At 43.9% G+C, this 13645-nt stretch overlaps 1 protein-coding gene across 1 annotated transcript in view; it reads right to left on the bottom strand.

Moving 5' to 3' along the window:
* The window catches only part of BACE2 (beta-secretase 2), a 162836-nt gene that overhangs the window by 79797 nt on the left and 69394 nt on the right, over positions 1-13645 (bottom strand). The window contains exon 3 of the mRNA XM_033943013.1: positions 8706-8922. Within this exon, the coding sequence (XP_033798904.1) occupies positions 8706-8922 (217 nt within the window). The remainder of the gene's footprint in view (positions 1-8705; positions 8923-13645) is intronic.

Raw genomic sequence — 13645 nt, 5'->3', positions numbered from 1 at the left:
CTACTGGTTTTATATTTTGCACTGTATTAGAGGACATGTGTTACTGTTTTTGTGGTGTTGCATTGTATCCAGGGTCTGGTTTCTTGGCGGTTCAGTTTAACTTTTGTCTACATATTTCTATTTTTAGTTTGTGATTATTCCATATTGGGCGAGAGTACCGTATTTTCACGCAAATAACACGCACCCGTATAAAACGCGCACACGGATATAGCGCGCAGAAATCACGATGATTTGCACAAAAACTTTGATATACCGCGCTCACGGGTATACCGCGCATGCTGCCCGACGCTCCTTTCGCCCGCCCTGACTTTCCGTGCGCTGTCCCGACTCTCCGTTCACCCCCCCTGACTTCCGTGCACTGTCCCCCCTTGAAGGTCTGTCCCCATCCTGAAAGCCTGATGCCCCCCCCCCGACGTCCGATACATCCCTCCCCCCCCCCCGAAGGACCGCCGACTCCCCAACAATATCGGGCCAGGAGGGAGCCCAAATCCTCCTGGCCACGGCGACCCCCTAACCCCCCCCCGCACTACATTACGGGCAGGAGGGATCCCAGGCCCTCCTGCCCTCGACGCAAACCCCCCTCCCCCCCAAGAACCTCCGACCGCCCCCCAGCCGACCCGCGATCCCCCTGGCGACCCCCACGACCCCCCCACCCCCCTTCCCCGTACCTTTGGTAGTTGGGCCAGAAGGGAGCCCAAACCCTCCTGGCCACGGCGACCCCTAACCCCACCCCGCACTACATTACGGGCAGGAGGGATCCCAGGCCCTCCTGCCCTCGACGCAAACCCCCCTCCCCCCCAAGAACCTCCGACCGCCCCCCAGCCGACCCGCGATCCCCCTGGCGACCCCCACGACCCCCCCACCCCCCTTCCCCGTACCTTTAGTAGTTGGCCGGACAGACGGGAGCCAAACCCGCCTGTCCGGCAGGCAGCCAACGAAGGAATGAGGCCGGATTGGCCCATCCATCCTAAAGCTCCGCCTACTGGTGGGGCCTAAGGCGCGTGGGCCAATCAGAATAGGCCCTGGAGCCTTAGGTCCCACCTGGGGGCGCGGCCTGAGGCACATGGTCGGGTTGGGCCCATGTGCCTCAGGCCGCGCCCCCAGGTGGGACCTAAGGCTCCAGGGCCTATTCTGATTGGCCCACGCGCCTTAGGCCCCACCAGTAGGCGGAGCTTTAGGATGGATGGGCCAATCCGGCCTCATTCCTTCGTTGGCTGCCTGCCGGACAGGCGGGTTTGGCTCCCGTCTGTCCGGCCAACTACTAAAGGTACGGGGAAGGGGGGTGGGGGGGTCGTGGGGGTCGCCAGGGGGATCGCGGGTCGGCTGGGGGGCGGTCGGAGGGTCTTGGGGGGGGGGGGGGTTTGCGTCGAGGGCAGGAGGGCCTGGGATCCCTCCTGCCCGTAATGTAGTGCGGGGTGGGATTAGGGGGTCGCCGTGGCCAGGAGGGTTTGGGCTCCCTTCTGGCCCAACTACCAAAGGTACGGGGAAGGGGGGTGGGGGGGTCGTGGGGGTCGCCAGGGGGATCGCGGGTCGGCTGGGAGGCGGTCGGAGGTTCTTGGGGGGGAGGGGGGTTTGCGTCGAGGGCAGGAGGGCCTGGGATCCCTCCTGCCCGTAATGTAGTGCGGGGTGGGGTTAGGGGGTCGCCGTGGCCAGGAGGGTTTGGGCTCCCTTCTGGCCCGATATTGTCGGGAAGTCGGCGGTCGTTCGGGGTGGGGGTGCGAGTGGTCCTGCCGGGGGGGGGGGATGTATCGGACGTCGGGGAGTCGGCCGGGCAAGAGGGCTTGGGCTCCCTCTTGCTCCGATCGTGGATGCGGGTGCGGATGGGAGCGCGTGCGAGCGGTCGTTCGGGGTGGGGGTGCGAGCGGTCCTGCTGGGGGGGTGAATCGGGCGTCGGGCGGGGTGGGAACTATGTTTTAAAACTTTGGTATACCGCGCTCACGCATATAACGCGCGAGGGGTATGCGCGGTAGGTAAAAACGCGTATAACGCGCGCGTTATATGCGTGAAAATACGGTATATCTCTGTTCTGTGTGTATGAAAAGAACATAGTTTTCAGTTGGCATTGACTACAGGATCAATTGACTGTGCGGGATCTGGCTTGTTTAGTTTTACAATGTATGTGTTGGTGTTCTACTGCTCACTGCAGTGTTTAAGATGCTGCCTTTCCTAGGTACACTCTTGTTGTGCGATATGTGGATTGTTACTAAAAATCATATTTTTCATATAGATGGGGGGGTGTCAAAAAATGATGGGCCCCGGGTGCCACATACTCTAGGTACGCCACTGCCTGTCACCAATCATGAATGAAACAATCATGAATGAAAAAAAGAAAAATATACGGGTATGTAAATGTATGAGAAAATGTAAATGGAAGAAAATTAGAAGCATTGAGACCATTCCAGTCTCTGATTAAGGCCCTCTGGTTCCTCGCTGTTCAGAGTGTGTATCCAAAATTGCGCAGATTGTAGAAGACAACGGATTCTATTTGGTCTCTCCTCATGAATATGGTCGATAATGAGACAGCGCAGATCGTTAAATACATGGTTATGCTCCAAACAATGAGTGACAAGGGTGGCTTGTAGTCTATTGTAGCCATTGCAACTTTTATGTTCTGTCACCTGGGTTCTAAATGGGCGTGTAGTTTGACCTACACAAACCCTAGGGCAGGGACAAAAGAACATATAGACCACAAAAGATGTAGTACATGAAGTGACATGATTCATTTCAAAGGTTTGACCTGCACGTGGATGAACAAATCTGCCTGTGTACTCAAGAGTAATGTTGCAAGTCAAACATGTGCCACAATTATAATGTCCATTTGCGTGTCTATCAAAGTTTGTCCTAATTGTCCATTTGCATTTTCATTTACATACCCATATACATTATTTTTCTTTTTTTCATTCATGATTGGCGATAGGTTAGCCATGGGGGTTGTGTTCTGTGTTCGCATCGCCGTTGCTATGGCGTCACTTCCAGTTTCACGTCATTACGTATGAGAGTTTAAATCCCTTCCAACGATGTGTATGAGACATCATCTTTTGAATGCAGGGAGACACATTTTGCGAGTCCCACTTGAAAGATTTTCACTTTGAACCATTTCTAAGCAGTCATTATTGGTTGAAGGTTTTCATTTTTGTTATTTATGCTTCTAGTTCTTGATCGGAATGGTTACACCCTGAGGCAGCAGAAAATGTGAAAAGCTGGCCACAGTTGGTGTACTGATCTTTGATCTGAAGTAGAGAATGACACAGGGAAAAAATTTGGCCCCATCACCGCCCAGTCCCCGTAACCACCATCCCTGTCATCGCCCTGTCCCCGTGACCACTGTCCTGCCTCATCCCCGCAATCACTGTACCCGCCCCGTCCCCATCCCTGTGACCACTGTGTCCCCCCCCCCCGTCTCCGTGAGTACTATCCCCGCAGCATCCATACTGCAATATTTCGCTTATTCCTTCCTTATAAATCAAAGTTTTGGCTGCTGAACTAGAGAAAGATGTTCAGCTGGCAGGCCTTTGTTTATAAATTTTTATCAACACAACTAATATACTACTTTATCCTAAAGCAAAAAATAAATAAATAAATAAATATAATTTTTTTTTTCTACCTTTGTTGTCTGGTTTCTGCTTTCCTCATTTTTTCCTCATTCATTTTCTTCCATCCACTATCTGCCGTCTCTGTCTCTTCCATATGCTCTCTTACTGTGCCTCTCCCTTCCATTTCTCCTCCAACCCCACCCCAATTTGTCTGCCACCCATCTTCTTCCCTTCACTCCCCCCATAGTCTGGAATCTCTCTCTTCCCCATTTCCCTTTAGCGTCTCTTCTTCCCCATCCCACCTTCTCCAGTTCCCTTCAGCATCTGTTCCTCTCCACCCCACCTTCCCCAGTTCCCTTCAATGTTTGTTCCTCCGCACCCCACTTTCCCCACTTTCCCCAGTTCCCTTCAGTGTCTGTTCCTCCCCACCCCACCTTCCCCAGTTCCCTTCAGCGTCTGTTTCTCCCTACCCCACCTTCCCCAGTTCCCTTCAGCATCTGTTCCTTCACACCTCCCCAGTTCCCTTCAGCGTCTGTTCCTCTCCACCCCACCTTCCCCAGTTCCCTTCAGCGTCTGTTCCTCTCCACCCCACCTTCCCCAGTTCCCTTCAGCATCTTCTCCCCACTCTGTTTTCCACATTTCCCTTCAGCGTCATCTCTCCATTCTCTGTTCCCCATTTCCTTTCAGCGTCTGTTCCTTTCCACACCACCTTTCCCTCTCACCACCTCACCACCCTTCAGCACCCCTCGCACAGTTCGAGCATCTCCCTCTCTCCCTCTTACCTTTGCGGCACTTTTTAAGTTTACAGACCAACTTGCTCAAGCCGCCGGAGTCTGCCTGCAATCGCGTGTGTCTGTGGGTGGAAGCTTCTCTCTGACGCAACTGAAAGTTGCATCAGAGGAGAAGCTTCCGCCCACAGATGCACGCAGGCAGACTCCGGTGGCTTGAGCAAGTTGGTCTGTAAACTTAAAACGCGCTACCAAGGTAAGGGGGAGTTAGATAGATAGATAGATTCGGCCGGTAGGTAGGAAGGAGGGAGATGACTGTGCGCATTTCTTCCCTTAACTACGGGGACAAGGCCATTAACCGCTCCATGGGGCAGTGGATGGCCTTGTCCCTGCACCCACAGTGAGCACTTCCCCCCTCCATCCTGTTTCGGTGGGTTACCCACGGGTAACAGCCACTTGTCATTCTCTAATCTGAAGATAAGTCCTAGTTTATTTTACTTTGACTATTTATCTAGTTTCACTGCATCACACAGAGCTGTATATTTTCCCTTGGGAGGATTTTTATGCCTATGAGGTTCTGCTTGAACACCTTAAGCCACTTTTTGTGGCGATGGGAGGGCCTTGCCTGAGGCTTTTTTCTGCTGTTCTGGGTTTATTTTCAGCCTGTGCGGCAGTTTTGTCATTCTTATTGACTTGCATTGCCTTTTGTGGTAGTGTCAGTTATTATTTTATTATTGCTGCAAGACATCCATGTCTAATCTGCCCTTGAAACCACCCACAGCCTGCCTCCACCATGCCCATCTCGTGCTCTGGACATACAGAGGTTGGAACACCTCGTTGGAACGCCTCGCTAGACGTATAGAAAGACGTTTTTGATTATCGGCACTTAGACATCCTGATGATCAGGACATCCAAGTACTGATTTAGGATACTTTTTGGATGTCAATGTTTTTTGATTATGAACCTGTTAGTTTTCAAGTTCAATTATATGATATGCTGCCAATATGAAACCAAGGTTGAAATCTAAGCGATTTAAATAAAGACTAAGATAAAAGGATAAAACACTCGATTTTTGAGAATTAAGAGGAATTGTTTGAAAGATGAAGATTTCAAGATATAAGCACGTCATCTATCGGCCAAGTTACAACAGAGCGGATATCCTGAACATGTCATAAAAAAGGCATACAGAAGAGCTAAGTTTTATCATAGAGAATGGCAATTATCCAGTAGGAGAAAAGATGACATTGATGAACACACTGACTTGTGTGATGAAATATTTCTCTAAAGGACATTTTGCAATAAAATTTATGAAACAAAATTGGGACATTTTAAAACTCTATCCAGTTTTTGCTAATACAGAATTGAGAATAGCCTTTACACGAGGCAAGAATTTGAAGGAGGTTTTTAGTGAGCCACCCAAATGTCCTGATGGAAAAGCTAACATAGTGGGATACTATTGGTGTGGAAATTGTGCAGTCTGCGACATTACCTTATAGTCTAAATAATTCATTAACCCCTTATGACAATAAAGTATATGAGTTAAATAAGTTCACTAATTGCAACACAGATTATGCAGTTTGTGGTATCCTCTGCAAATGTAACAAATTATATGTGGGAATGACAACAAGGAGTTTTAAAGTAGGTATGAAAGAATACAAATCCAACATTAGAATGAATAGGTTGGAAGAACCTTTAGTTTCCCAATGTATGACATTTGTACATACATTTAGGGCTCCTTTTACGAAGGTGCGCTAGCATTTTTAGCGCACGCACACAATTAGTGCACGCTAGCCAAAAAACTACCGCCTGCTTAAAAGGAGGCGGTAGCAGCTAGCGCGCATGCGCGCATTAAAAACACTAGCGCACCTTTGTAAAAGGAGCCCTTAATGACTTAGGTGTTTTGGTACAACCAATTTTTCCAAGAGGGGGAGACAGCCTGAAAATGTTGAAACAAAGGGAATCAAGATGGATTTTCAAACTGAATACCATCAAACCAAATGGTTTAAACAACAGTATTGAGATGAGAAGTGAGAAAATTTGAATGATTGTGGAGGAAAACAAAAGATGTGGATGATCATAATAATTATTTTTTTTTTCAATTGATTACCGTGCTTACTATGAATTAGAAAGAGATAGATATTATTGTGAGAGAATTAGGCTTATGGTTAATAGACTGCAGGAATTATTTGAGACAGTGAAATTCTTGATTGAGGGACATGCTACTAAGAAAAATGCTGTAAGTCCAGATGCAGATGATTACTTAAGAGTATCTCTTGGAGAAGTATCTAAATTACAAGACAGATTTATTAATACACAGGATATGGAAGCTCCTATTACTGTTGATATGTACGATAAATGGGAGAGCTGGGAGCCTTTGCAAATGTAGATAAACAGGGGGTTGGTAGAATTCTGAATTCATTGAAGTCAACAAAGTCATATGATGATCCATGTTTCCTTGTAGTAGTGCAGGAACTAGGAAGTAGAAATTTTCCATCTATTATGATGATTGAGAATAAGTTTCCAAATACTGGTGTGGTGCCTGATGTGCTAAAAGTTGCTACAGTGAAACCAAGGCTAAAAAAACCACAGTTGGATTGGTCTATATTGAGTAATTATAGACCCATAGCAGTAGTCCCTTTTATGGGGAAAATAATAGAAGTCTTTGTAGAGAAAGAGAAGTTACTTGACAATCATCAATTTGGATTTCTTGTCGGCCATAGTGTTGAGTCCCTGCTAGTAACTACTGTGGAGGAAATGAGAAAAGAAATAGATAAAGGTAAAACACTTTGCTTAGTTTTGCTTGACATATCCACTGCATTTGATACAGTAGATACAGCTATTTTGTTGGGTAAATTTGGAACATTAGCATTAGATGGCACAGGGTTTGATTGGTTTGTATCCTATTTCCAGCAACGCTTGATTCGAGCACAGAGTAATGACCAAGTATCTGAAGTTCTGCTCATTTGTAAGGGGGTTCCTCAAGGCTCTGTGCTTTTGGCATTAATATTTAATTTGTATTTGGTATCATTGGGGAATGTATTTCAACATTTACAAGTGAGCTATTGCTTCTATGCAGTTGACATTCAGTTCTTTTTTGCAATGGATGATTGGTCAATAGAGCTGCAAACAAAATTGTCCACATGTTTACAAGTTGTCAATACATGGATGATGGATCATAAACTGGTGTTCAGTCTTACAAAGACTGAGGTGACGTTGATAAGAAAGGAAGAAGATTCTAGGTGGCCACAATATATTGAAATCAATAATATGAAAATTCCAATACATAAGCAAATTAAGATACTGGGGTTTTGACTAGATTCTACCTTGAGTTTGCAGGGTCAGATCTGCTTTGTTCTAGATGCAAGTGCTTAGTAGATTAAAATTGATGTAGCCACATTATGATTTTAGAATTGTTGTTCAAACTGTTATCATTCAAAGATTAGATTACTGTAATGCATTGTATTTGGGAATACCAGCTGCCAGATGTAAAGCTTTGCAAGTTATTCAAAATGTAGCTACTCGGTTGATCTGTGGAGGAAGAACTTGATCATATCACACCTTTATTGAAACAGATTCATTGTCTACCGGTGAAATATCAAATTGTCTATAAAGTTCTTTTGCTGATTTTTAAAGTGATACACTTTAATATCCCCTGGTATCTGACTCAGGTGCTGAAAGTATATCAACCAGGTTGAGCTCTGAGATCAGAGGGGATACTATAGGTGGTTAGTGAGAGGTTAATAAGTGTAAATTATGCAAAAGTGAGGGCTTCAGTAATCTCAATAGCAGGCCTCTACAAATAATGTTATCGTTAACACTTTTTTAAAATCTATGAATATCAGAGTGCATCCTAAGTGACCCTGTCAGATTATTCCATAGTAGTACCGTACTACTATGGAATAATCTGACAGGGTCACTTAGGATGCTCTCTGATATTCAGAGATTTTTTTAAAAATGTTAACGACAACATTATTTGTAGAGGCCTTTTCTTGAAAGTTATTTTAATAATACCGCTGGAGAGTTCTTAATGATTTTAAACACTGTTGCATTGTTTTTTAAAATTGTGTATGTATTTTGTGGGAGAACAAACAAAAACTGCAGACAATGTACACGATGCAGGCAAAAATGTATTATCACAAAATAAAATGCAGTAATATAAAAACCTTATTACCAACCAAGGGACCCAACACAGTCCTTGTTTCGGACAAACACCTTCATCAGGGGTCCATGATAAATAAGGTATAAAGTATACTGCAAAAAATGAAGATAACAACAATTGCCTGTATATTAAATCTGCCGAAAGTGATGCCAAAAATGAAGTCACTCAACAGAAAAAAGTTCAAAAAATGTGATATTAAAGATAAAGTTTTAAAAAAAAGAAAATAAAGTTAATTTCAAATCAAATCCTTTCTGTCACCTCTGTTTTAAGGAAGAATCACCATACCTTGGAAAGTGTATTATATGCCAGCCCCAGGATTCCCTGCCAGTTAGTCCCCTGCACGAAGAAATCCTCAGATTCCAAGATGGTGGCAATGTTGATGGTGATGTTGTCAACAAGACCTTTATGCACAGTGATCACATCCATACCAAGGACCCCTTCCCAGCTCCCCTGGGCATACCGAACACTCACATCGATGTCGAGAGAGTAGTATGTGCTTGACCTGAAGAGAAACAGTGAATATTAGGGGGGTGAAGTTAGCTTTATCCATCCAGAAGACAAACTTACAATTAATATTTTAAAAAGCATGATTTATTTTAGAAAGTGCTTTCTCTAGCCAGTTCTACCAGACCAATGCCAACTTTATATATTGCCATTTTGTTTATCTATCATTATCTTCAGTGAAAAAGTTAAAATCCCCAATGTTCAGGGCTTAAATTGCAGGTCTTAGAAATTATGTGGTGCCTAGTGGTTTCTCACTTTGCTGCAATTCAAAGACTTTTGGGCTGCGGTTGGAAAGAAAAGTTTTCCTTGCCTGTATATTCCCCTTAGAGCTTTTTATTCTTTCTTATCTAGGAAACCATTGCAGGGATTATGCTCACCCAGGGGCCCTATTGTTCACTCTAATTTTTGCTGACCCCTGTGTGCATGGAAAACATTTTTGTAAGGTTTAGCCCCCCCAAATGTAAGGTTTGGAGGGGTAATGTTGAGGAGCCCTAACAATCCACCAGGTCCCGGGTTCAATACCCTCGTTGAAGATTCAGTAGGAAGTAAAATTACTGACAAAGACCATTAAGAGTGCTTGCATAAAGAATATATATATTGTGCAGAAATAAGCTTAATATTTCAGAAAAGCAACATAAGAACATAAGAAGCGCCATCTCCGGATCAGACCTTCGGTCCATCAAGTCCAGCGATCCGCACACGCGGAGGCCCTGCCAGGTGTACACCTGGCATAATTTGTAGTCACCTATATCCTTCTATGCCTCTCATAATGAGATGGTAAATATATCAGTCAATCGCCTTTACATTGACCTGTGTAGTATACCTAATATCGTTTAGTCAATGTATTTTCAATATCAAAAGGATTCCTCTCTCTATCTTTTGGGGCGTCAGACATGCCAATTGTTCGCCTCAATTTTTTGGCGGTACAACAGTCTTAATGGCTATGGCTGTGGCTTCTTCATTCGTCCACTTGCTGAAAATTTTTAACGTTTTTTTGTTGTTTTTTAAATCTTTATATATAAAGTGCTTTATGCTTTATGTTTTCATAAATAATTATAGTGAAATAACTTATCTTAAAAAGCGTTGTTTCCTTAGTAAGATCGGGTCAGGGACCTGTCAAATCGACATGTTTCGCCGTAAGGCTTTTTCAAGATTAAGTCCCCTGCACAAATGAAAGAATAAAGCACTTTATATATAAAAATTTTAAAAACAACAAAAAAACGTTAAAAATTTTCAGCAAGTGGGCGAATGAAGAAGACTGTTGTACCGCCAAAAAATTGAGGCGAACAATTGGCATGTCTGACGCCCCAAAAGATAGAGAGAGGAATCCTTTTGATATTGAAAATACATTGACTAAACGATATTAGGTCTCATAATGAGATGTGCATCTAGTTTGCTTTTAAATCCTAGGACGGTTGATTCCGCAATAACCTCGTCGGGGAGAGCATTTCAGGTGCCCACCACTCTCTGCGTGAAGCAGAACTTCCTGATATTCGTCTTGAATTTGTCCCCCCTCAGCTTCATTTCGTGTCCTCTTGTATGTGTCCAATTGGACAATGTAAATAGTTTTTTCTGCTCTATTTTGTCAATTCCTTTCAGTATTTTGAAGATCTCGATCATATCCCGTCGCAGTCTCCTTGTCTCAAGGGAGAACAATCCCAGTCTCGTAAGTCAATCTTCGTATTCCAGTTTCTCCATACCCATTACTAGTTTTGTTGCTCGCCTCTCCAGCAGTTTTATATCCTTCTTTAGGTTGGGGGACCAATGTTGGATGCAGTATTCCAAGTGGGGTCTGACCATTGCTCTATAAAGCGGCATTATGACCCTCTCCGATCTACTCGTGATTCCCCTCTTTATCATGCCCAACATCCTATTTGCTTTCTTTACTGCCGCCGCACATTGTGCTGACGGCTTCAGGGTCCTATCTATCAGTACACCCAGGTCCTTTTCTTGTTCGCTCTTACCCAGAGTTGCGCCTGACATTCTATACTCGTGTTCCTTATTCTTACTGCCTAAATGCATTACTTTGCATTTCTCCACATTGAACTTCATCTGCCATTGCTCTGCTCATTTCTCTAACCGATACAAGTCTCTCTGGAGTTCCTCGCTATCCTCCTGCGATCTGATTGCCTGGCATAGCAAGATTCATAAAGATTACAATTAAGCATTATGATTAATGAGAGAGAAGAGGCAGTTTCCCTGCTGTACAGAGTTCAGAGGAAAGACAGAGAAGAAGGTGGTGATGTTCCAGACAGAAAGCAAGAGAGAGGTGATGTTTCAGGGATACCTGGGGAGGAGGGGGGGGGGGGCGATGCAGAGAGGGGGCTTTTATAGATTGGAGTCTTATTCTAAAAATAGAATCTATTGAACTTCAATAGAATCTATTGAAGTTAAGTGCTCCTATCTTTTGTAAACCATTTGAAACAATGGTTAGTTTTATTGATAAGAAAGGTGAGTAAGGTGTGAGAGACTGGAGAAGAATAGAGGACAAACCTGTCCCTTACAGACTGGAGTCAAATGTAATTTCCAGTATGCCTCTGACAATGGTTTCAGATTAACCTTAGCTATCTGTGCCAGCTCATGCACCTGGACATATTGTATATTTTAAGCTGTCCATCTTAAGTACCAGACATTAACACATCTTAGCACATCTTAACACCTATTCGCACCTCTTAGCTGTGCCAAGGTCCTTTGTTACCTTTAATTTAGGCTGTTTGCAATGACATGCCCTAAAATTAGACATGAATGATATGATCTCCCATAGGCCTTTGCTGACATTGCTTAGGCCAACTGAAAATGCTAAGGCTGACAGTTTTAAATGCAAGTTATCAGCCGATGATCTCAATAAAAAAGCCAGCAAAAATGTGCATGCAGTTGCTAGCCATTTGTACATATAACTTGTGCATAGTATAGAGGAAACACTGATCACAGAGCCTAGCTCTCTGCAACATGTGAATGCACTAAGTCTGGCCACTAGGTGCTGCTGTGGTGCAATGTTGGGACTCCGCACCCTAGCCCTTGCACTGCTTGCTTGATATATGGTCTGTTACAGATATGGGCCTTATATTGTGTTCAGTATTTAAATTTAATCAGCTTTTAGTCATAAATCACTTTGATTAAAAGGTGATTAAAAATAATTAAATCACCAGTGACCAATCAGAACAAATATCCTTCTCTTCCCACCTTAGCTTTATTTATTATGACCATCAAGAACACTTTCTCTCTTCCCCCTTCCCCAAGGTTTTCAGGATATCAAATAAACATATTGGCAGAAGCTCAGAATCCCACTAATTTGCATATGTTGAACCTAAAAAGACAACTTGTCTGTGGTTCTGAAGATACCAGCACCACCCCTTCATTATACCTTCCCAAACCTCAGTTCCTAGAAACAAATGGCCACGAGCTAATGACATCACTGAGAATAAGATAAGTAGATAAATGTCATGAGGTACATTCCCATTTGTTCCTTTATACCAGACCCAAACCTCGAATACTGTGTGCAATTCTCAAAAAAGATATAGCGGAATTAGAAAAGGTAGGCGACAAAAATGATACAATGACTTCCCTATGAGAAAAGGCTAAAGCGGCTAGGCCTCTTCAGCTTGGAGAAAAAACAGCTCAAGGATAATATGATAGAAGTCTATATAATACTGAATGGAGTGAAACTGGTAGATGTGAATCACTTGTCTACTCTAGGACTAGGGGGTATGCAATGAAGCTACTCAGTAGTATATTTAAAACAAACCAGAGAAGATATTTATTCACTCGTGTAATTAATTTTGGAATTCGATGCCAGAGAATGTGGTGAAATCTGGTAGCTTAGCAGAGTTTTAAAAAGGTTTGGATAATTTCCTAAAAGAATTTCCTAAAAGAAAAGTTCATAAACCATTGTTAAGATGAACATGGAATAACTACTGCTTATTCTTGGATAAGCAGCATAACATCTGTTTTATTCTTTGGGATCTTGCCAGGTACTTGTGATCTGGGTTGGCCACTGTTGGAAACACTGCCTCCATTGTATTGAAATCTCTTTCATATTTATTCATTGTGGATATCCTGAAAATCTGACTAGCAAGGGGGTACTGATTTGGGATATACTGTTCTGGCTTATGTGAATAGCAAAAACAGTCTGACATTAAAAAATAAGAGTTGCCATAATGGGACAGATCAAAAATCCATCAAGGCTAGTATCCTGTTTCCAACAGTGGCCAAACCAGATCACAAGCAGAGAGTGATGCAGGAACCATTACCATGGTAATACTGTGGTTACTGCAGTAATTACTGTGGTAATGAGGAAAGCTGCAGAACCCCCCCCCCACCCCCGGGATGCCGTGGACCATTCTGTAGTAGTGCTGTGGGAACGGGAACCATTCCCATGTCAGTGGGGAGCTGGATCGCTGCCGCTGTCACTGCTACTGTCCCAAAAGAAAATTGGACAGCTGTATTTTACTTACCCGCTGCTGCCGCCCTGTCTCCTTGATGTCACTTCTTTTTCCATGGCAGAGTCGGCAGTCACAGGTAAGTACAATGTGACCCTCTGAATTTCTTTTTTTTTTTTTTTTACCAGTGCTGGTTTGAGAAAAGAAGTGGGGAAGAGAGGGAAGCACATGCAGGATAGACATGGGGAGGAGAGGGAAGCACATGCAGGATAGATATGGGGAAGAGAGGGAGGTACATGCTGGATGAACAAAGGGCAGATACTAAATGGATGTGGGAAGGCA

This window comes from Geotrypetes seraphini, chromosome 4 (assembly GCF_902459505.1).
Source record: "Geotrypetes seraphini chromosome 4, aGeoSer1.1, whole genome shotgun sequence".
In the NCBI taxonomy this organism is placed as follows: Eukaryota; Metazoa; Chordata; class Amphibia; order Gymnophiona; family Dermophiidae; genus Geotrypetes; species Geotrypetes seraphini.
This window is presented reverse-complemented; position numbering and strand designations above follow the sequence as displayed.